At 40.0% G+C, this 25,626-nt stretch overlaps 1 protein-coding gene across 4 annotated transcripts in view; it reads right to left on the bottom strand.

Moving 5' to 3' along the window:
* The window catches only part of UNC79 (unc-79 homolog, NALCN channel complex subunit), a 365,110-nt gene that overhangs the window by 5,872 nt on the left and 333,612 nt on the right, over nt 1-25,626 (bottom strand). For all 4 annotated transcript variants that reach the window (NM_001194012.2, XM_077937833.1, XM_077937832.1 and 1 more), the window contains 6 exon segments: nt 7,782-7,859; nt 10,266-10,463; nt 11,905-12,091; nt 13,364-13,539; nt 15,548-15,637; nt 19,503-19,580. In NM_001194012.2, the coding sequence (NP_001180941.1) occupies nt 7,782-7,859; nt 10,266-10,463; nt 11,905-12,091; nt 13,364-13,539; nt 15,548-15,637; nt 19,503-19,580 (807 nt within the window).

Genomic DNA, 25,626 nt, shown 5'->3' with positions numbered 1-25,626 from the left:
GATACCCTTCCTCTTGTCTTGGTTCATGCTACAGAACAAACGGAAGACCTCCTGCCTGGTTGGACTGTACTCATTTCAATCCTGCTTATTCCAGCCCTCAAAATTACAACTGGTGATGAAAGTTTCTCTTTCAGCCAAGACGGAGTAACAAAGACCAGATTTACCCTCCCGCCTGGAACAACTAAAAATCCAGACAAACTATAAAAAACAATGTCTTTCAGGTATTAAGCATCGAGAAATGCAGGACAGAGATCACTGAGGGAAAGGAAACAAACCAGGTGAGCCCTGCAGGTATTCCAGCCCATTGCCTAGAGAGAGTTTTCAGGCAGTAGCACTAGGAGCAGGAATGCAGGTGGAGCCTGGTAGTCTTCCTGAATGAGGAGATGTAGCCAAGAGCCCTGGGAGGTCAGAGTGACTACAGTTTGCAAGGTAGAGTACTGGACAGGAGAGATCTACAGAGAGAGAGACAACTCCAAAGATCTGCAAGGGGATCCCCTGAGTCTTCAGCTGAGTGTTGGCCAGTACATGCAAGTTATAAAAATTATCCAACACTGGAGGACAAAACAACCCAAAAATATTAGAAGGAAAAAATCCCCTGGTGATTACATAGGGCCAAGAATATTTTGTGTTCCTATTAGTCAGAGTGGAAAAATCTTGTAACTCATAGAACATCACGAGAGTACTGATGAGTATAGTGGTACACAGCAGCACCGGTGAAGAACTACGTGCCCTACAAAAATTGCTGCTCTGATCAACACCTAACAAAGCTTAAATGTTAGCTTCAGAAGGACAAAAATATTTGTAAGGTATGTAACTATGTCACAGAATAGAGCTTAAGAATTTTTATATGAATACAAAAATACCCATCACCCAAGAAAGTCAAATTTGCAATGTCAATAATACAATAAAAAATTACCAGGCATGCTAAGAAGCAACAACAAAAATTACGACACATGAATGAGGAGAAAAATCTGTCAACAGAAAATAAAACAAAAATGACACAGATAACAGAACTAGTAGACAAGGACATTAAAACAGTTATAATAACTATATTCAACATGGTCAAGAAGGTAGAAGAAAGATTGAACATGTTGAGTAGGGGCACTGAACAAAATATTTGAAGAAACAATGGTTGATACTTCTCCAAATCTAATGAAAACTATAAATTCAAAGATCCAAGAAGCTCACCAAACCCAAGCACCAGAAATACGAAGAAAACTCTACCAAGGCATAGCATCATCAAATTGCTTAAACATAGTGGCAAAGACAAAATCTTCAAAGCAGCCAGAGGAAAAAAAGACATATCACATACAGACAAAAAAAAAAAAAAAATGAATGACAGATTTCTTGTTGGAAACAATACAAGCAGAAAGACCATGGAGGAGCAGTATCTTTAAAGTATTGGGGAAAAAAAAAAAAAAAACAAAAAAACAAACTCTGAAACTGTCCATCTAGAATTCAATACCCAGTGAAATTTTATTTCAAAAATGAAAGCAAAATAAAGTTTCTGAGACATACAAAACCTAAAACAATTAATCACCAGTTGACCTGCACAGAAGACTTTACAGAAAATCCTTTGGGCAGAGAAGGAAAGATGAAAGATGAATGTTTAGATCTATGGTATGAAGTGAAGAGCACTAAAATGGTAAATATAAATATGGCAATAATAGCAAATATAAATGAATATAAAACTTGTTTAAAATCTCCTTAAGAGATAATCAACTGTTTAAAGCAAAAATAATAATGTATGATTTGCTTTATAAAATATATAGAAGTAAAATGTATGACAATAATAGCATGAAGTCAGGAGGTGGGAAATGGAGGTATGTTATTGTTCAGTTCCTATACAATACATGAGGTGGTATAATATTCCTTGAAGACATACTGTGATTAGTTAAAAATATATACTATAAACTCTAAATCAACCACTACCACAACAACAAAGACATATAGCTAATAAGATAATTAAAAAACACACTTCCAAATAACTATGGGTCATAAAAGAAGCCAAACTGAAATTAACAGTTTGATCTGAATGGAAATGAGAATCTATCAAAATCTGGGGGAAAGCAGCTAAAACAGTATTGAAAGGAAATTTAGAGCACTAAATGCTGATGTCTGAAAAGAAGAAAGTTCTCAAGTTAATTATCTTGGTTGCCATCTCAGTTTATCTTAATTATACAAAAAAAAAGGAAATTATATCTAAAATTTAATCATAAAAACCTTAATCCAAAAGAAGGCACAAAAGAGAGGACAGGAGACAAAGAACAGATGTGAAATATAGAAAACAAGCAGTAAGATAATAGATTTAAATCCAACAATATCACGAAACACATTAAATGAAAATGATCTAAAAACGTCAATCAAAAGGAAGAGACTGTCAGATGGGATTTTTTTTAAAGCAACACTCAACTTTATGCTGCTTATAAGAAATGCAGTTTAAATACAAAGACATAGATAGGATAAAAGTAAAAGGATGAAAAAAATATGTACCATCCGACCATTAGTCAAAAGAAAGCTGGACTATTTTATTAATAAATATTACCAAAGAAAGATGGGTAATATTTATTAATTTGATATAGCAAAAGTCAACACTGTTCAAGTGCAGTGGTGCAATAATGCACATATGGTAAATGGTACATATTTAAAACGCCCAGTTTGATAAGTCTTGACTTACATTATGCCATGCACCACAATCAAGATAATGAATATACCCATCACCTCCAAGTTTTTTCAGCCTGGGCACAGTGGCTCATGTCTGTCATCCCAGCACTTTCGGAGGCCGAGGTGGGCAGATCCCTTGAGGTCAGGAGTTCAAGACCAGCCTGGCCAACATGGTGAAACCCTGTCTCTACTAAAAATACAAAAATTAGGCCGGGCGCGGTGGCTCAAGCCTGTAATCCCAGCACTTTGGGAGGCCGAGACGGGTGGATCATGAGGTCAGGAGATCAAGACCACCCTGGCTAACACGGTGAAACCCCGTCTCTACTAAAAAATACAAAAAACTAGCCGGGCGAGGTGGCGGGCGCCTGTAGTCCCAGCTACTCGGGAGGCTGAGGCAGGAGAATGGCGTAAACCCCGGAGGTGGAGCTTGCAGTGAGCTGAGATCCGGCCACTGCACTCCAGCCTGGGTGGCAGAGCGAGACTCCATCTCAAAAACAACAACAACAACAACAAAATAAATAAATAAATAAATAAAAATACAAAAATTAGCTGGGCATGGTGACAGGTGCCTGTGGTCCCAGCTACTCAGGAGACTGAAGCACGAGAATTGCTTGAACCTGGGAGGCGTAGGTTGTGGCGAGCCAAGATTGCACCACTGCACTCCAGCCTGGGTGATAAAGCGAGACTCCATCTCACAAAAAAAAAAAAACCACTAAACTAAACTAAAAATATTACCAAAGATGAAGAGAGATATTTTATAATTTCAAATCATTAGGAAAATATAGCAATCCTAAACATTTATAAGCCTAATCACAGAGCTTCATAATACATTAAGCAAAAATAAATCCACATTGAGAGATATTTCAATATTCCTTTCTCAATAATTGATAGAATAAGTTAACAGACATAACAAGAAGGACATAGAAGACTTGAGCAATACAATCAACAAGTTTGAACTAACTTACTTAGGAAACTCCAAGCGACAACAGCAGAAGACACATTCTTTTCTAGTGCACACAGAGCATTTACTAAGATACACAATATTCTGGGCCATAAAGCAAGTCTCAATAATTTAAAATGAGTCAAATTATATAAAGTATATTCTGTGATACATTAGAATTACAAATCCATAACAGAAAATTCTCTGGAAATCTTTAAATATTTGGAAGTAAAACAATATGGTTCTAAATAATCAATGCCAGAAAGAAAGCAAAAGAGAAGTTAGAAAGTATTTTGAATTGAATAAAAATGAGAACACAACATGCCAAATTGTAGGAGGTAGCTAAACCAGTGCTTAGAGGAAAATTTATAGCAGTAATCATTTATATTAGAAAAGAAAAGTCTCAAATCATTGTGCTCCACCTCAGCCTCCCAAGTAGCTAGAACTACAGGCATGTGCTGCCATATCCAGCTAATTAAAACAATTTTTTTTGCAGGGTAGAGACAGGGTCTCAATATGCTGCCAGGCTGTCCAGGCTTGTCTTGAACTCCTGGTCCCAAGCAATTCTCCCTCCTTGGCCTTCCAAAGCACTGGGATTACAGGCATAAGCCACTGTGTCCAGCCCCTAACAACCTTTTTGTAGAAATTGACAAACCAATTTAAAAATTTATCTTGAACTGCAAAGGACCTAGAATAGCCAAACAACTTTGAAAAAGATGAATGAATTTAGAAGGCTGACACTACCTGATTTCAAAGAATATTATAAAGCTGTAGTAATGCAGACAGTGTGTTATAAAAATAGACAGAGATCTGACCGGGCATGGTGGCTCATGTCTGTAATCTCAGCACTTTGGGGGGCCAGGGTCGGCAGATCACCTGAGGTCAGGAGATCGAGACCAGCCTGGCCAACATGGTGACACACCATCTCTATTAAAAATACAAAAATTAGCCGGGCATGGTGGCGGGTGTCTGTAATCCCAGCTATTCAGGAGGCTGAGGCAGGAGAATCACTTGGACCTGGGAGGCGGAGGTTGCAGTGAGCCGATATTGCGCCACTACACTCCAGCCTGGGTGACAGAGTGAGACTCTGTCTCAGGAAAAAAACATAAAAATAAAAATAAAAAAAATAGAGATCAGTGGGACAGAATCAAGAAGCCAGAATTAGAATTGTATAGTTATTTGATTTTTGACAAAAGTGCAAAGGCAATGTGATGGAGAAAGTATAGTATTTTTAACAATGATGCTGGAATAACTAACTGTCCATATACATAAAAGGTACCTCAAGCCATATCTCACACCGTATACAAGAGTTAACTCAAAATAGATCACAGACTTAAACTAACGCCCAAGTGAAAACATAGATAAAGCTTAGAATAAAACACAAATAGGCCGGGCGCGGTGGCTCAAGCCTGTAATCCCAGCACTTTGGGAGGCCGAGACGGGCGGATCACGAGGTCAGGAGATCGAGACCATCCTGGCTAACACGGTGAAACCCCGTCTCTATTAAGAAATACAAAAAAAACTAGCCGGGCGAGGTGGCGGGCGCCTGTAGTCCCAGCTACTCGGGAGGCTGAGGCCGGAGAATGGCGTGAACCCGGGAGGCGGAGCTTGCAGTGAGCTGAGATCCGGCCACTGCACTCCAGCCTGGGTGACAGAGCGAGACTCCGTCTCAAAAAAAAAAAAAAAAAACACAAATAAAACTTTTTATTATTTTTGGGCTAGGCAAAGATTTTTAAAAATACAACATCAAAATCATGATTCATAAAATAAAAAAATTGGTAAATGGTACTTCATCAAAATTAAGAATTCCAAAGACAAACCACAGAGAAAAATCTTTGCAAATCACATAACTGATAAAGAACTTGTATCTCAAATTTCAGTAATCAGGAAAAAACCCAATCCAATAAAAAATGGGCAAATAATTTTAACAGACACTTCACCAAGCAGACATATGGACAGCAAATAAGTACATGAAAAGAGGCTAATGTCATTAGCAAACAGGAGAATGCTATTTAAAACCACAACAAAATACCAGTACACAACTCTTAGAATAATTAATATTAAAGATTGACTATGCCAAATGTTGACAAAGATGTGGAGGAACTGGGACTGCTCATATACTGGATGTAACAGGGCACAATAGCTTTGGAAAACGGTTTGGAAAACAATTTTGTTAAAGGTAAATATACACCTGTCACATGGCCCAGACATTGTATTCCTAGGTATTTGCCCAACACACATGAAAGCATATATGTACACAAAGACATCTTCACGAATCTTCATAGCAGATTTATTTGTGAAAGCCCCAAACTGGAAACCCCCTAGATGTCAACTGACAAATGAATAAGCAAAATGTGGTATATTCGTACAATGGACTACTATTCTGAAATAAAAGCAATGGTCCACTGATACATGCAATAACATGGATTAATCTCAATTATTACAAGTGAAAGAAGGCAAAAAAAGGTATATACTGTATGAATCCACTTAAAGAAAATTCTAGAAAGTGCAAACTGATCTATAGTGACAGAAAGCAGGTCAGTAGTTGTCTGGGGACAAGGAGACGAGTAACCTAACCAAAGGATTATAAAGGGGTATGAAAAAATTTCGGGTTTTTTTTTTTTTTTTTTTGAGACAAAGTCTCATCCTGTTGCCCAGGCTGGAGTGTAGTGGCAAAATCTAGGCTCACTGCAACCTCCACCTCCCGGATTCAAGCGATTCTCCTGACTCAGCCTCCCACGTAGCTGGGATTACAGGTGTGTGCCACCATGCCTGCCTGATGTTGGTATTTTTAGTAGAGATGGCGTTTCACCATGTTGGCCAGGCTGGTCTTGAACTCCTGACCTCAAGTGATCTGCCCACCTCAGCCTCCCAACGTGTTGGGATTACAGGCATAAGCCACCACACCTGGCTTGAAAAAGTTTTGGAGATGATGGATATGTTCATTGTCTTGATCATAGTGCATGGCATAATGTAAGTCAAGACTTATCAAACAGAACATTTTAAATATGTACCATTTGCCATATGTATATTATTGCACCACTGCACTCCAACAGTGTTGACTTTTGCTATTAGCAAGCTAGATATCATATATCTAGCCCATTTGAACCAATGATCTTGTTCTCTTCTGGTAACAGTCAAGCTTTCCCCAGAAATGGGCTGCTTTTCTTCAGCATAGTGTGAGTGAATGTGACAAATGTTCTTTGTTGACGAGTGGAGTTAACCAAGGAATGAAACAGCAAGTTATAAGGTTCCCACTAGTGGGTGATGATGGTGGGTGGTGACGGTGGCCAACATAATAGAATATAGAGGTGATGCCCACTAGTGGGTGATGATGGTGGGTGGTGACGGTGGCCAACATAATAGAATATAGAGGTGAAAGATAAAGAAATACAAGAAGAGATACAAGGAGAGGAAGAAGGATCAGAGAGACAAAGAGGTGGAACAATAGGAAGGAAAGGAAAAAGAGGGGAGACAGAAAGATAAACGGAATAGGAAACCAAGTTCTCTACTCTTTCGTTTTTGTATCACACTAGTCTGTTTCTGATGAGAGGAGGGTACCGAGGGAGGGTAGATGACAAATGCTTGAATTACTTTTATACACCATATAATGATTTAAAATAATATTATTGGAAACTAAATTAATTTGTCTTAGAGAAAACACCAGATACCATGCCAAACAATTACAGACTATTTTCCTTGGTTTTCCGGATATCTTTTGCAAGGTAAGGTGATTTATATTAGAATAGGGTAATTTTCACATCAATGTTCCCCAGTAATACTTTCAGCACCAGCACTTGTGTTACCTTTTTTTTTCTTTTTTTTTTTTTTTTTTTGGTAGAGACAAGGTCTCACCATATTGCCCAGGCTGGTCTCAAACTTCTAGGCTCAAGCAATCCTCCTGCCTCAGCCTCCCAAAATGCTGGGACTATGGGCATGAGCCACCATGCCTGGCCTAGTCTGATATATTTAACCCAGCTGAAGTTGGTCACAGTGGTAGACCAAGAGCAAAATTCATGCAATAACCATTTGGTAAAGGGTTGTTATAGGAGCCTGAATTCTCCAGCCCCAACTCTGAATGTTAAAACTAATTCTCTTCAGAAAGTACCTTCAACATAAATCCACATTTGTTTTTAGCAGTAAGAAATGGTCTGTAAGAATCATAAGGTTTTCCTACCTTGACAAAAATGGTCGAATTGCATTCCTGCAATGCCTCCATTAAACTAATCACATGGAGACACACCATTTCTACCATCTGAAACAACAAACATGAAAGTTAATTCCATTCCCAGTGATATGGAAACCTTGCAAACTAGTCTGCAGCCGCAGAAGACCTATGATGTCCTGTGCCCACGAGGTCTTTCTGCGTAATGACCATAGGAGACCACTGGCAGTGGTGTTCATTCACCTCTGAAACTTCAAGCCAGAAAAAGATTTTTAAAAAGCTCCAGAGGCTTGGTAATTGTCATGCCTCCCTCATTCAACTCAGGGCTGCCAATGGAATTCAGGCATTAATCTCACTAATCTGCACTGCACTGACTCACACCAGGGAATACATGGCTTCTGTTTCCTTCATTTCTAACTATGGAGCTCTTTGGATGTAAGAGTTGTGTATCACGCTAGTCTGTTTTGAGAGGAGGGTACCCAGGGAGAGGAGATAACAAATGCTTGAATTACTTTTATATACCATGTAATGATTTAAAATAATATTATTTGAAACTAAACTAACGTGTCTTGGAGAAAGCACCAGATACAAAGTCAGACAATTACAGACTATTTTCCTTGGTTTTCTGGATATCTTTTGCAAGGTAAGGGGATTTATATTAGAATAGGGTAATTTTCACATCAATGTTTCCCAGTAATATTTTGATCCTTTCTCAATCTTGATCCTTTCTACACAGTGTCTTCATCAGCAATAACTGTTTAATTTACTGCAGATCTGCTTCCGAGGCTTTATTCTCCGTGGGACAAGGTAGCCGTGCTTACGACAGTTCAAAGACAGTAGAGGCGAAGTCCCTCATCAGAAATTCCTACAGCTGGATTTTAAATATTCCAGGGAGATTTTTACCAGACTGGCTTATATATGGTTTAACAAAATTTTCAGAATGAATTTAATTCAAATTCTTTTGTAATATCATTTGCATAAAATTCATGTACAACAAATTCATTTGTAACATTTAAATATGGAGAGTGATTTGGAGGAGAGGTATTTCTTGGTATCAAAAAAACTAATGATAGAAGGAACATTTTTAATCTCTAGCTTAAGTTTAAGGCCTCAGTTTTGTTGTCCGTGAAATAACAGAATAGAATGTTTGATCTCCAAATTCTTCATTAGTCCTAGAATCTGTGATCCAATAAATGTAATTATTTTCCATAACAGTCAGAACTATTCAAATGCTACGATTTTCACATAAACTTCCTTTAGATTGAACTAAGACATCTCTCCACACATAGAATGCCTGTATCATCTGCATCTCTAAAGAACAAAGTCTTCACTAAAGGAAATATACAATCCCCTTTCTAATTAAGAACCAAAAGAAAATACTTCTTAGACTATTATTCAATCAATTAAAAAAACATTTCCTGAATGCCTTTTGTGGGCAGTGTAGTGTTGGGTTTCAGGGCACACTGGAATCATCATTATGGTGTCCCTCCAGGTCCCCTGCTCCTAACAAACAAGAACTCTACTGATGGTGTCCCCATAATCAAGACACTGGCTGCAGCTTTCCCAGCTGAGAGTCCTCCTCCAATACACAGTCAGAACCAAAGGACTCCCTTGTAAATTCCTTCCATATATCCTCCACCCTTGACTCCAGGATGAATACTCCACACTGGTTCAATGAAGTGGGCTTAGGCTAGCCATACCCCAGACATTTTCCAATGAGCTCTGGAACAGCCCCTCTCTTGGTAAGCCATCTACATTCAATAGTACTGGATTTGAAGATTGGGAGCATAGGTCCTTATAAAGCAACTCGAAAAGGTGAGGCTCCTTTCAGGCTTTGAGCCCGGAGTGGAATGAACACCTGTAGTCAGTCTACTCTTAAACAACCACAAATAGATGACCTAATTGGCTAAGGTTTTTCCAAGCCAATTAGCTTTGAAATCCTCAAATAATATGAATCTCACTCCTAACCCTCTGACATTATAGCAGCAAACAACCCTTCAAGGTAGAAATTTCATACAACATACATTTGATGTTAGGCAGAAAAAATAAAAATTGTTTTTAATATTAATAACTGTACTTGTTTCCTTTTTTATATTTATATATCAATATAAAAGTTTTGAGATACATATACATTGTGGAATGGCTAAATCAAGCTATTTAACATGTGCATTGCCTTACATACTTATTTTTTGTGGTGAGAACATTTGAAATCTCTTCATAGCAATTTTCAAGTATAGAATATATTGTTGTTAACTGTAGTCACCACGGTGTACAATAGATGTCTTGAACTATTGTTTATTTTGTTTTTAATCAAAATGCTTATTTTTAATCAAAATGCTTATGCAAGCAGAACATCCAGCTTATAAGGTAACAAATCCCTGATCCATTTATATAATCTTACAACTGAGATCTGTGAAAACAGGGAGTGTGAGGATTAGGAGTGGTGTGGACACTTTGAGATTCCATCTCAGAAGGGAAACTTGTCGGTGAACTCACCACTTTGTTATGGGCCATTAGCTGAAGGATGCTGGGTGTCACCCTACTCCAAAATTCTAGTGCTGTCAGTATCGCTGTGAAGCTGAATTCATTCTGATTTTGGAGATTTGTAGCGACGGCACTTTGCTCGCAATACACTGTCCAGAGCTGAGCAAAGATGAACGCGTGGAAGAGGGAGCACATGTGCAGCACGGAGGTCTGAAAAGGAAGAAGACGGCATCGGTGCATTGCATCTCAGCAGGCTGTGACCCTCCATGGAGCCCTCCCCGCATGGCTTTGGTCTTGCCAGGGAGCACAGTCAAAGCACAAAGGCATTATCTCAGAGTTACAAAGTCGTGATTCATCATCTTAAAACAATCTGCTCTGCTCTCTTCTCCACCAGTGGGAGTGTGCTCAGAGAATAAAGCACATTTTTGAAGAGAAGGCACCTTAATTTGCTGAAGAAATCTACCCACCCCCTTGCCCTTTAACGAAACTGACATTCCCATCCCAAAACTAGATTAGGGAGAACAATCATTCTGCCATGTTAGGATGTTTCCTCATCTGTAAAATGGGAATAATAGTAGCCTCTTCAAAGCATGGGAGTAAAGGAGGTGATATATGTGAACACCCTGCCCAGAAGTTCTTAATCATAGCAGCAGCAGCAGAGTTCCTCCTCTTAGCGGAAAGCACGTGCAGGGAGAGCACCTACAACACGCCAGAGACTGCGCCAAAGGCTTTTCCTAGATCACCTCCATCGCTCTCCAACTATCCCCTCGTCTATTTCACAGGTGAAAATCTGAATATCAGACAGGTTAGATACTTGTCAAGCTCATAAAATCACAAGTACCATAATTAGGAACCAAACCCGGATCTCAGTTGAAATATTAGGAATCGACTGCCTAATTCCTTTTGCGAACATCATTTGGATCATTGGGATGGGTGTGCCATTTTATCACATCATCAGCTTGCCCTGTCCCAAACCCGAGCTGTCCCCAAGGCCACTGTGACCTCCCAGAACTTGCCGAAGCTCTGTGAAGGTCCCCTGGCTCCTCGGAGCTGGTTAGTACCAACGTGTCTGGCTTGCCTGGACAGGTTCATGACTGGTGCCTGCCTTGGGTTTACTTTCTTCCCTTTAGCACATCATCTGTCTCTGCAATTTACAAAGTCCCCCTGCATAGGTCATGCCAATGTGTGCTTTAGTGAGTTTCCAACTGGCCTTCTTGTTTTCATTTTGTATTTTCCTGTATCTCCAGAAATTTCAGTTGAAAAGACAGTACATGAAGAATTAGATAGAGAATAAATTTTCCTCCATTTTGTCTCTGGTTTTAAAAGCTGATCACAGAATTTTGATAATATTTCTAGCCTTTTATTTCTCTTCATTATTTTGAGACAGAAATGCCTGGGAAGCCAACTCTTGCTTGCCTCCATGATTTATCTTCATAAAAGTAAGTCTAAAAACAATTTGGGGGCAGGGGGAGAGACAGTCTGGGAATCTAAACAACTTTAAATAAGACATTAGCACAGAGTTGTGTTTCTAACATCCACAGGAGGGCAAGTGATAAGATGCATTTTCTTCTCAGAAGAAACATAATTGGTTGATAAGGTTTCCATTAGCAATTGCGATGCATTCGGTCTTAATCTTGCAGAAATCACTTACCTTTGATTGCTCTGGAAATCCAATCAGGATAACAATAAGATGGTCTGCAATGTGGGAGCCTGCATCCAGAGGAATGGGCAGGCAGGGAGAGGAGGCATTTGGGCACACTGCATTGTGAGTGAGGGAACCCAGCAGAAGCCAGGACAACAGTCGGATGTGGGAGACACACTCGATGAATTCTTTAGGTCTGTTAGAGAAGAAGGAGTGTTAACGACGATTGTATGTTTTCTGTTTCATTGGCTGCATAACAAATGCTTATTGGAGGCAGGGATAGAAAGTGTGGTCTTGCAGGCAATCACATAAAACAAAATGCCAAGGCAGCTGAGTGTCAACAAAATGATGTATCTGCTTTTCTTGTTTTCCACTCTAATCCTGGATCTCAGCTTCTTGAGAAAAGAACAGCCTTTGGTGACACAGGATTACACAGCATTCTTCCACAAGCCTGGCTGCCTCTCTGACTAGCTTCCCTTTCTAAACTCTTTCCACTCCTGCTGTAGAAATTTATTCTGTGGTGGGCCGGACACGGTGGCTCATACCTATAATCCCAGCACTTTGGGAGGCCGAGGCAGGTGGATCACCTTAGGTCAGGAGTTTGAGACCAGCCTGGCCAACATGGCAAAACCCCGTCTCTACTAAAAATACAAAAATTAACCAGGCATGGTGGTGCGTGCCTGTAATTACAGCTACTAGGGGGGCTGAGGCAAAAGGATCGCTTAAAGCCACGAGCAGAGGTTGCAGTTAGCTGAGATAGCACCACTACACTCCAGCCTGGGCAACAGAGCAAGGTTCCGTCTCAAAAAAAAAAAAGAAAAGAAATTTCTTCTCTGGTATCCCCCGTAGAGGGGAGGAAGGAGATGAGGAGATATAACACAGCTGCCCATTTTCCTGCTCCCCCGTGATCTTCTCCTCCCACCCTTCTTATTCCCACTCTACACTTTTCCTCTGGACAGAAGGCTGACCACGCAAAAGGGCGGGCTCAAACCTACCCTGAGTTCCCAAGTCAACAAACCCGTACATGCCTCTCTCTTCTTTAGCCTCCCTGAAAGGCAGGGTCAGGGGCTTGTACAACCTAACCTTGCACCAATTTCATCCCTGCTATAGCTTTTGTTCCAGCTACAATCTAAGCTGCTTGAAGGCAAATATATTGATACATACTTATTAATTTACTTAACTAGTTTAAATCAAGCGTTAAAGTGGTAATTCTAAGCTCAAAATTTTCATTCTTCATTAGGACAATTGAGGGTTTTGTGGGAGGACAGGTTTGTTTTTTGGCAGCATGTCACAGAGCATTCTGGGTCAGCAAGTATGTATGGAGATGGGATCCAATTTCCATCTTCCTAACCAAGTATATTCCACTGTCATAATCTTCAGTGTATCATTAACTGTAGCTAAGCCCAAGGAAACTCAGGGGTGTTTCCTGCCTTCTTTACCCTCATTCCCGGAACAGTAAGGGTCTTACCCTTGCTGCATTGCAGAGGGGGGATGATAAAGCCAAGGCAGGTAGCGGATCACAGCTTTGTTATCTCTGTGGTTGCCCCGTGAGATGTCCATGGCTGCAATCTGGGCCAGCCCCACTTTGAGATGTCCCCCAAAGGTATCTTCATGCAGAGGCTGGGAACATGTCTTCATGTGGCTCTACAAAACCAAGCGGTATTTTGTAACTCTGGCAGACACCTGGATTCATTCCAGGCCATTCTTTGAAAAGATCAGGTTGTCATTTCCACCCCTCTTATGGCCACTCTGAGCACATAACCTGCTTAAACTTCTTCAGACCCTTCCCATTGTTCTTAGGATAAAAGAAGGGAAAGTTCCCTAGTGTGGCCTACAAAGCCAGAAAGATCCAGCTACTGAGCTTACCCCTTCAGCCTGCAGCTCCAGCTGTGTTGGCTCTCTGTGTTCCCTCGCGCTGCTATTCCCTTTGTCTGGAATGCCATTCCCACCTCTCTTCACCTAATTGTTCAGATTTTAGCTCAAGTGTCACTTCCTCCGGGAAGCATTCCCTGAGCTCCCTGGCCAGGTCTGTGCTGCTTTCTACCTCTTTTTGATAGCAGTTGTGAGAGATACATTTTTACTGTAGTTTGTGTGAAATGTTCATTAAATTTGGCCTCCTCTACCAGGCTATAAATTAAATGAGAGCAGCTGTTGTGTCCGCTTTTGCTCATCACAGCATCCCCAGTGCCTAGAACAGTGCCATGATATTACAGGTGCTCATACATATTTGTTGAATTAATTCAGAAAAATTTCTTTGCTCAGTGTGAGCTCAGTGGGAAGAGCACTGAACTAAGTGTTGAGACCTAGGTTCTAGACCCAGGTCTGTCCTAGCTAGTCCCATGGCCTTAGATAATCCACTTGCCACTTGATCCTTCTGATCTGTTTCCCAATAGGTAAAATCAGAGGGTTAGATTATGACTGTATTCCCAACCTTTTGATGACCCTGGTTCCTACTTATTATTTTTTGAAAGCATCTGCACAACAACCTAAACACGTTTAGGTAACAGTTGTTTCCTCTTCTTTGTACATCAAAGTCATTTAAGTGTGGGCAATCAGATTCAGCAAGCAGTAACCAGCACAGGAGCGAACGATAGGGGAGCTCATTAAGAAATGACTGGGTTTACATATTGTGAGATACGCTCAGTTTACATTTTGATTCTACTTTCTGCCTGGGATTTGCAAATCTATCACTATACCAAAAACCACTTTGATCATGTGAGCAGAGCCAGGGAACAGGTCAGTGATTAAGGGACTGTATTTTTGCTGATGAACTTCTGGGATTACTAGCTCCCAATTATCAAAAAGGAATCATCTAACGCCAGATTGCAATTTGGCTGCTCCTTGGACCATGTTTGGATTCTCTTCTGCACTCTGTCTAGGGCCTTGCTCAGATCCCTCAAACTATTCATCTTTTAGCTTCCTAGTTGAATCATAGCAGGAAAGTGGACCTGCATCAGCAATTCATTCCACCCTGCAAAAACTCAATCATCTCAACAACTTCACTGGGATTGTGTCCATATGCAAATTAAATTTTGTTCTATCCCCTTTCATCAAGGATTTTCTTTAAGAAAATAGCTTCGATGCAGCAAAAAATAATACATGGTATATGTTTGCATAATATGCTATAGTTTATGAAAGTCTCTTCACGTACATTATTTTTGATTAAACCCCCGTAACAGTCAGGCAAGGTAGGGATTATTGGATTTGTTCTTCAAAAGAGGAAACTGATGCTCAAGGTAATTAAACGATGCTATGTGGTAAAAAGAGAATGAATTGAGGGTCACAAGAATCTTGGGTTCAACCTTGACTTTACCACTTAGTAGTGTTACTTGAGCAAGTACTACACCATCCCAAGCCTCAGTTTCTCAATTTGTAAAATGGGGATAGAATCTTAACAGAGGTATTGTGAGAAGTGAGTATATGGCAAAAGTAAAGCTATGCATGTGGCTGATGCCATGTGAATGTCCTTTCCCTTCCTCTTTTCCTCTTTGCAAAGCTGGACCCTGGCTCTTTGATCCCCCAAGGCAGGGACTACTCAACAGTGCCACAGCTGCCTCCCCAGGTAGCAATAAGTTCCCTATGGTCTACTTAATTCTCTCAAAGCATCTCTGTTTTGTGAACCTGAAGGATGAGCAGGTGGTGGTCATCTCACCTTCAGTTTGGTCAGCGTGTGCATGTCTGCCATGAAATCCAGCACTTCATTGATGTACTGCCTCACACACTCCATCGCTGCAGTCCCACACTGAAACACAAGGACACAGCTGGGTCACAGCTTTATTTTTGCCCTGACTGCAATGATTGCCTTACTCTGGTTTCACATTGTTTACTAAGGAGTTGTTTCACTTTCTGGATTTCTGACTCACTCCATTACTCTCAGCATAGTCTCTGACTGCTCAGCATTTGGACAAAAATTGATAGAAGGTTTGTGGCGGAGAACAAAGAAACAGGAGAGGCCTATGAGAGATGGGGCTAAACGCTTTTATCCACTGGGTTATTGGACTGATTTTCTATGTGTGTGCTTGTTTTTAAACTGCTTTGTATGCAAAGATTCAGCCTATGGCATGCCATTAGTATCAGAGTCTTTAGGACATCATTCATTGCAAAACATAGCAACACATTCTCATTCTAGGGAAGTCTTAGCTACACATAAAATACATGCCACCAAGTTCTACCACCAGAATCTTGAATCTATTTTCTGTCAAAAAAGTATACAAACAAGCATCGTGTTTGCTGAAAGAGTCAAAAATTCTCATACTAGTCAAGTCACTTGCAAATTAACTTTTTACACACAGTAGGTACACTATTAAATAGATGCATGTATTACAGTCAAGTTCTTGCTAGGGGATAAAGGAAAGAAACAAAATGGTCATCTTCCCCACATGCTCGAAGTGTGTTTGAAAAGTTTGGAAGGAAAAGAAAGCAAGTTTGTGTTTTAGGTCGTTAAATGGCATCGGCCTGCTCTCCCTGAGAATGCAGTGAATTTAGGATTATAAGCAAAGCAAAGGAAAATGAACAAGCAGGCTGCTATATCAAAGCCGTATGAGAGAAGCCACACATCAGGCCGGGTATCATGTGGATCAAACGAGGCAGGCTTTGAAGCCAGATGAATACTATGCTAAAGGCCTTCCTCAGCTTTCTTTAGGAAAATCTGGAACATTATAGACTTAACTAGCTCACCCAGTGGCTCTCATTTTCCCATATTCATGTAAATCTGCACGGTACTGAACTATATCACCTTCTCTCTCTTCTAGAATGTTACGCTTGTCAGTTCTTCTGACAGGATAACAGACAGCAAAATAAGGTCATTGGCAGTCTGTCAGAGTGTTTTCCAAGCATTTCATACGTTCCAAAGTTGTCTTCTTTTAATTTAAATCAAGTGAAGGAATTATAAAAGGTTATTGTGTTCCTGCTTTTGGAATATTAATCCTTTCGTGCAAGAAAGGATTTCCCCCTGATTTATTCCATTTTCTCTGACCTTTCACATGTCATGCAAATAGGACTGGAGACTCTGTTCTTGAATTTCTTGAAAGGGATTTGTTTCTTTCATAGGCAATATTTTATACCATTTCAACTAGGCAAATGTCACCGAAAATAATTACTAGGAGCATTATTCAGTATTTGTCTTTTAAGTTTGAATCTCAAAAAATGAGAGCAAAGAATTTACTAACACTAAGTCACTTTTGTTCTAGAGACAGCCAACTGCATCTAATACAAGCCCTAAAATTCACTGCATGGTCAGGAGACTCTTCGTGAGCCATATATACTTATGAAACAAAACATATAATTTCCAAGCCCTCCTCCCTTTTCTCTACTTTGCAAAGCTTAAGAATAACCTTAGGTGTGTTATTTAAGAAACAAAACAAAATAAGTCAAGCTCTATTTGTTTCAGAAGATCTATATTTATTTCATAGGAAAACTAATGATTAAAAAGTTGAAAATATTCAAAACTCAAACTCATGAATTGAAGCAAATCATAGCTAATTCTTCCTCAAAACTAATATTTGATTTTAAAGTTATATTTCTTAGATTATAAAAGCAACACATGTTTAATATAGGAAATTTGGAAAACATACATCATTAAAATTAAAATTGAAATCACCGTAATCCTAATTCCTGTCCTCCACCTCTGGGAAAACTACTGTTAATATTTCCTTCCAAGTTTTTTAAAGTTTTTTAACGTATATAACATACATATAATGTTTATAAGATTGAGATAACATTTTTCTAACTTGCTTTTTAATTAGATACATCATAAGCATTTTCCAATTAATTAAATATTATTTGAAACTTTGATTTGGTAGGCACATAATCGTCTATCTTATGGATGCACCTTATTTTATTTAAACAATACCCTGATGATGTTAGACATTTGCTTTGTTTCCATATTTCTGCTATTTTAAGTGATGCTTTAATAAACATACTTGATATAAAACATGTGCATATTTATTTTCTCAGACATATTCCTAAAAGAAGATTGTCAAACTGCCCTCCAGCAAGGTTGGTTTTACTACCAATAGTAACTTAGAAGAATGCCTGTTTCATTTTACCCTCAATAAGTCTAATCATTGAGGAGGATCTGCTGGGGAGGGAAAAATGGGGAGGTATTAGTCAAGAGGTCCAAGGCTTCAATTATGCAAGGTGAGTAAGTCCTAGAGATTTACTGGGCAGCGGAGTCCCTAGAGTTAGAAATACTGTATTACACACTTAGAAATTTCCTAAGAGGGTAGATCTGATGTAAAGTGCTCTTATTGCTAATGACAAACAAACAAAAGCAAACAAACAAACAAATAGGGCAGGAAGAAACTGTTGGAGGTGATGGATATGTTTACGGCATAGATCACAGTGGTGGTTTCATGAATGTATAATCATTTCCCAACTCATCAGTCACATACATTAAAGATGTGCAGCTTCCTATATGTCTTTCATGCCCTGATGAAGTGGTGTTTTTTTTTTTTAAAGAGAAAATCTGCTGATTGGCTAGCCAATTTTAATTTTTATATTTTTAAATATTTTTATACTTCATATTAACTTACAATTCATTGATTGCTAGTCAGAGTAAAAGGTTTATTTTTAATGGCTTATTGGTCATCAGAAAGGGGACTGTATGTTGCTTTTCCGTTGTTGGAATGTTCATCTTTTAATTACTGATTTCAATAACACTTTTATTATTAGGGACTTTTTTTTTTTTAGCTATGGCATAGGTAGCAAATAATGAGTTTTAAAGAATTAAACAATGAAGGAAACAGCAAGCATGCAGCAGAGACTGGCTAGCCACTCCCCAGGCCTGTCTTCTTCCTTGGCCCACAACTAGACCACATTTCCCATCATCCCTTGCAGTTAGGTGTGGTCATGTGCCTGAGTTCTAGCCAATGGAATGTGAGTAGGAAAAAAAAACACACATTTTTAGACTTGGCCTGTGAAAACCCCATGGGCCATATTCTCTTCCCTTTCCCCAACCACAATCAAGCTGATTGCAGTGGACTGCACATAATGGAAGAAACCTGATCCCTGAGCATGCACGTAGAAATCCCCCTTTCCCTACTAAACTTCACTGAGCAAACACTAAACTTTCGTAAGTCATTGAGAATTGGGATTTTTGTCGCATAGGACCTTGTATTACACCACAGAACCCTTAAAAAAAAAAACATAGTTTAGTCATTCTACTCCCAGAAATCTATTATAAAGAAATGGTCTGAAGTATGGACAAAGATTTAGGCACAAGATGTTCTTTGCATATTAATTACAATAGAAAAATATAGAAATAACTAAAATATCTAAAAATAGGCAATGTTTGTTAATATTATTTTTAATAGATAACATTTCACAGCATTTACTATGTCTGACTCCTTGCTAATATGCTTTGCATGCATTATCTCATTCAATCCTCAACCTATATGTTAAACCCTGTTAAATCTATATGTTAAACCCTGTTATATCCCATTTGACAGATGATACGAATCAAAGAATTATAAGTTAAAATGCTTTCCAAAAGTCACATAGCTAGTAAATGGCAGGCCTCAAACCCTGACGTAAGTCTAAAGCCTACATTCTTAACTGCTATTCTATGAAATATAAGTATGTAGACAATGAATTTGGACAGGACTTACTCCAGGTACAGAGGCTATCATCTGCTTGCTCAGGATTGTTGACTCAGCTAGTTTGGTTCCAGCATCTGCACAAATAAACTAATAAAAAAGTGAAAGGACAATTATTTTTAAGGGTATCTGGACAGTAATAAGTCATTTATCATTTTATTAACTTGGTTTAAATTAATTCGTGTTATTTTCATGACAATCTGCCTTGGATAGATCAGATTTGCTAATCATGATGGTTCATTCCTACCAGAAACTCAGAATCACAGTACTAAAATTAATACACAGAGTCTTACTTTACCCAGACTGTTAAGTGGCACTGAAATGGTGCATTCAATCAAGGAAAAAATAAAAGATGTCAGCATTGTCAGATTTATTGAGAAGTCATTCTATTTATTGTTTAGTACTTCTTGACAGTTACTGTAAGCACATTTCATACAGTTTCATGATTTCTATTATCGTATCATATATTTAGAAAGAAACCAGAAAAACAATCAACCTCAGAGTGAGTATCCTATCTGTTTCTTCCCCACAGAGGACCTTCAGCATCTCATCTTCCTGCCCCTATTCATCCACATGTATCCTCTGCGCTGATAAAGACCCCCCCACTCCTTCCCTGGGAGCCCAGAGGACTTTTCACACACTTCCATTGTACCAGTCACCACATCAGACTGCAGTGACTTGTGAGTCTATTTCTCAACCTGCTATGAGCTCTTCATGAGGACAGGCTTGAGGCACCTCATCCCCAGCACTAGCTTGGTGCCGCACACCTCAGAGGGGCTCAGTGAGAGTTTACGAAGCAAATCCATTAGTCAGTTATGACTTGAGAGCATTACAAGAATGCATTTGCCAGATTACAATTTAATTTGCTTCATTACAGATTTTGACAGGTGTTTCTCACTTAATGCAGGCACTCCACTATTTATTAATAGTCTTAGGAGAAAAAGTTAACCATGAAGTAGAGTTTGCTATAAGCAATTAGCTTCTGTTTAATTTATATTTCCTGGCCTCTGGCCAGTAGCCTTAACAACTTTGGGATCTGGAACTGCTGCTGTGCAGAGTTCAGAAGTTTCAGCACCAATTGCTCCACCTTCTCATTCATTCTGTTCTCATACTGGAAGGCAAGGGGAAGCTGAATGGGTCAGCAGGCTCGGTCCCTGTCACACTGGGGAGAAGTAATAGGAACTAGGGTCGCAGAGCAAATCTCTAGGAGGCCTGATGAGGAACCATGGAACAAAGGAACAGAAACTAGCATATTATTGGGCTAGTCAGGGGTTTAAATCTAAGCATTATTAACAGGTAGCAGGTTTTGGCTAACTGGGTACACCTCTAAGCCAAAGGCCTCCTGAGGCCAAGGAACCCTTAGACTTCAGCCTCAGGGCCAAGAGCTGGTCTTCACATGTGGGAGGGGTGTCCTCCATGGAAAGCATGTAAGTGTATGTAACTGAGTGGGGGCAAGAGGGCATAAGTAGAGCTGTCCCCGAGAGCTTTGTGACAGGAGTGGACACAGATCTCCACATTAACATTCTGTCATTTCCATTTGCCTCAAATACAGTTACAGAAAACTGAAGAATCTATTTAGCCATTAACTCTGAATCTGGCATAGAAAGTGGCAACTGGTAACATCCTGGGAACACCTAGCATTTTCTATTATCTTATTCAGGTTTGCTATGTCTGCTCATGTAACTTAAGCTTATTTCTAATGTAAGGAAAAGTAAATAAACCAGGTTTTAGAAAATGAGAAGCCTTTAACTCCAGTCAAAATCTATAAGTAAAAAAAAAAAAAAAACAAAACCTGAAATATTTGATATTTGATAGACATACACAGTGAACAGAAGGAACCCTCCCAATGCAGCCTCCTGGTAGAGATGGCATGTTTTCCCACAAAATTCATTTTAAAAAGCTATCTAGGCCAGGTGTGGTGGCTCACGCTTGTAAACTCAGCACTTTGGGAGGCTGAGGCAGAAATTAGCCGGGTGTGGTGGCACATGCCTGTAACCCAGCTACTCAGGAGGCTGAGGCAGAAGAATCACTTGAACCTGGGAGGCAGAGGTTGCAGTGAGCCGAGATGGCACCACTGCACTCCAGCCTGGGCAGCAGAGCAAGACTCTGCTTCAAATAAATAAATAAATAGCTATCTAAGTCTTCAGTCTAAGACAAACAACTTATAATTGCGTTCCAAAACCTCTAGTGAGGACATCAGTATTAATTTTAATTAAGTTCTTTACAACAGAAATGATACTGCATAGCTAAGAAAGGCCACAGGGGAGACAGAGCCATATCTACTGTGTGAGGTAAGGGGCGCACTTAGAGCTGTCTCTTTAAGGATGGTTTAAAGTCCTGGACCCCACTCGAGTATGTTTGCATGGCCTGGATGGGCCCTCGAGGTGAAGATAAGGTTTGTGAAGAAGCAAAATTTTAAATGTCTGTATCTCCCTTCAGTGGATGACTTTCCCACCCATGATACTCAGTAAAGTGCAACGCAGAGCATGATGGAAGCACATTTCAGCATGGTTAGCAATCACACAGCATCAAGATCTGAGGTTGGATCCAACTGTCCGATTTATGAGAACTCTTACTAGTCAGAATTAATCAAAAATCACCCTAAAAGTAAAGGAGGTGCACAGAGAATCTGGCATATCAAAGGAAATAAAAGTGCATAAGCCTCAGAAATCATCTATTATTTTTTATCCATGCATTGTAATCCAGCATATTTTTACATCAGATACACAACTAAAATCTTACTAAACCTTTCTGTCTTTGTTTTATATGGCTGCCAACCATAAACTGAAAAAAGAAATCTATTATGATTTTATAGAGCTGCTCAAAATACAATGCTATTACAAAAATCAGAGAAGGAAATGACGACTGCTGTTGAAGGAAGAGTTCTGTACTTTGAGGGAAATTGGGTACTGAAATACGCATTCCCCCATGAATACAACAGAAACACGGTATCTATTATGTGTCATTACTAAATTCATTATCAAAATGATACCCAAAACAGTGTCTTCACCTCTCATCTCATAGAGTGATCAGACTGTTACTAACTCAACTAATATTAATAACCCCATTCAATGGTAACTCTGTGAATTAAAAACAACAGCTGTTCCTCCACCAGTTCTCTGTCCTCCAGCCCACAACGAACCTATCTTTAAAAGAAAACCTTTCTTCACAATACGATTTCTCATAACTTCAATATGCAGGTATATCCCACAGAGTGGGAGTGGTATGCGCAAATTAGCAGAATATCTACTCTCTCTCTCTTTTTTTTTTTTTTTTTTTTTTTAAGATGGGATCTCACTCTGTCGCCAGGCTGGAGTGCAGTTGCGCGATCTCGGCTCACTGTAACCTCCGTATCCTGGATTCAAGCAATTCTCCTGCCTCAGCCTCACAAGTAGCTGGAACTACGGGCAGATGTCACCACACCCAGCTAATTTTTGTACTTTTAGTAGAGACGGGGTTTCACCATGTTAGCAGCATGGTCTCCATCTCTTGACTTCGTGATCCACCCGCCTTGGCCTCCCAAAGTGATGAGATTACAGGCGTGAGCCTCTGCGCCCGGCTGAATATCTACTCTTGACACATAATAGGAGCTAAGGAAATTCCTTTTGATTTAAACTTAAACAGTCTTTATGGTGGCTATTAATGAGTTATCACTTATTATGAAAACTCTATCTTGAGAACAATTATAACCTATTACACAAAAAATATCCACAGCAAACCAGCAAAAGAGAAAATATTGGAAACAAAAAGCAAAAATGTCAATAGATCTGAATTAAAATAATGTGCTAGTGTATCTGTCCAAAATGCAAAAGGAGAACTATGCCCTGGGGATCAACAATTTGGACTCTGAAATGACATTTTTCTATTCAGCAAATTCTTTCCTATCTCCACGCCTCTCTTTCTTTAAAAAGAAAAAATCCACTTGAACATTTAAGGCCACCCAACTTCATATGTAAATTCACACATAAACTTTACATATGTAAACTTCATATGTAAAACAACTTTATATGTAAACATCAGTGGTCATGGCTAGACAACCACCATAGAGCAGGCTGGGGAATTCCCCATGACGCCAGGCCTCCAGGGAGAACTTCTAGGAATTAAAAAGCAGATTGGTAGCAGTTGCTGTCTTGACAGGTTTAAAACTTGGATGATTCCACATTTCTTGGACGAGCATTCTATTTGTTCTTTAAGGGGTCTTTCTTACTGCCAGAGTATTTGGTAACACAAAGGTATGGTCTATCTATGAGAAGAATAGAAATGGTTCCATCTTAGTGAGCTCATCTACCTACTGTTATTCATCAGAAAAGTAGTAGAGGAAATACCAGCAGTTCCCTATGGGGTGAAAGAATGAATGGGAAACGCAACATTGGAGCAACAGATTCTGTTTTCAGCATGGGGACTGGTGTCATTTGTGATGGATCACCTAGGGAGTTTTTCCTTCTGGTTACTGATTTTTTTTATGTTTGCAAATTGCATTTTCAGTTAACTATACCCACCCTCACTGGGTGGCCTTCAGATGATGGTCACTGATATCCATAAAGAAAGTCACTGTCTGCTCCTGGCAGATCATCTGTCCCTGATATAAGCTTGGTTGTCCAAGTGCCAGGAGCTGATGATGCCCATAGGTAAAGGGGAAAGGTTCCTCTGACTCCAGCCTAGATCTCTGGCCTAAAAGAAGCTTCCAGAGAGCAGGCTGTCATTTCCACCATTCTACAGAGAACACCTGGAGGACCCAGGCAGTCAAGGGCAAGAAAAAAGCAATTGAGAAACCCTACAGAAAGAGGCACTAGGCCAGGTGCAGTGGCTCACACCTGTAATCCCAGCACTTTGGGAGGCCAAAGTGGGTGGATCACGAGGTCAGAAGATTGAGACCAGCCTGACGAATATGGTGAAACCCCATCTCTACTAAAAATACAAAAATTAGGGCCGGGCGCGGTGGCTCAAGCCTGTAATCCCAGCACTTTGGGAGGCCGAGACGGGCGGATCACGAGGTTAGGAGATCGAGACCATCCTGGCGAACACGGTGAAACCCCGTCTCTACTAAAAAAATACAAAAAACTAGCCAGGCGAGGTGGCGGGCGCCTGTAGTCCCAGCTACACAGGAGGCTGAGGCAGGAGAATGGCGTGAACCCAGGAGGCGGAGCTTGCAGTGAGCTGAGATCCGGCCACTGCGCTCCAGCCCCAGCGACAGAGCGAGACTCCGTCTCAAAAAAAAAAAAAAATTAGCTGGGCATGGTGGTGCATGCCTGTAATCCCAGCTACTCAGGAGGCTGAGGCAGGAGAATCGCTTGAATCCAGGAGGTGGAGGTTGCAGTGAGCCAAGACTGCACCATTGCACTCCAACCTGGGTGACAAAGCCCATTTTTTGAATGAAAGACTCCATTTCAAAAAAAAAAAAAAAAGGAACTACGCATAAGAGAAACAACGTTTCTCCTCATCCCATCTGATATGGTTTGGCTGTGTCCCCACCCAAATCTCACCTTGAATTGTAATAATCTCCCCATGTGTCAAGGGGCCAGGTGGAGATAATTGAATGGTGAGGGTGGTCTCCCCCATACTGTTCTCATGGTAGTGAATAAGTCTCACAAGATCTGATGGTTTTATAAATGGGAGTTCCCCCTGCACAAGCTCCTTTTGCCTGCTGCCATGTAAGACATGACTTTGCTCCTCATTCACCTTCGCCATTGATTGTGAGGCCTCCTCAGCCATGTGGAACTGTGAGTCAATTAAATCTCTTTCTTTTATAAATTACCCAGTCTCAGGTATGTCTTTATTAGCAGCATGAGAACAGACTAATATACCATGTGCGGCCCCATAGAAGACTTCTCTCCATGACTTAGGCAGGACCACAGGGCAGAAAAGGGAACTACTCTGTTTTAAGGCATGCCTCACTTTTTTTTTTTTTTTTAATTTTTTATTATACTTTAAGTTTTAGGGTACATGTGGATAACGTGCAGGTTTGTTACATATGTATACTTGTGCCATGTTGGTGTGCTGCACCCATCAACTCGTCAGCACCCATCAACTCGTCATTTACATCAGGTATAACTCCCAATGCCATCCCTCCTTCTTCCCCCCTCCCCGTGATAGCCCCGGTGTGTGATGTTCCCCTTCCCGAGTCCAAGTGATCTCA

This window comes from Macaca mulatta, chromosome 7, assembly GCF_049350105.2.
Source record: "Macaca mulatta isolate MMU2019108-1 chromosome 7, T2T-MMU8v2.0, whole genome shotgun sequence".
NCBI lineage: Eukaryota > Metazoa > Chordata > Mammalia > Primates > Cercopithecidae > Macaca > Macaca mulatta.
This window is presented reverse-complemented; position numbering and strand designations above follow the sequence as displayed.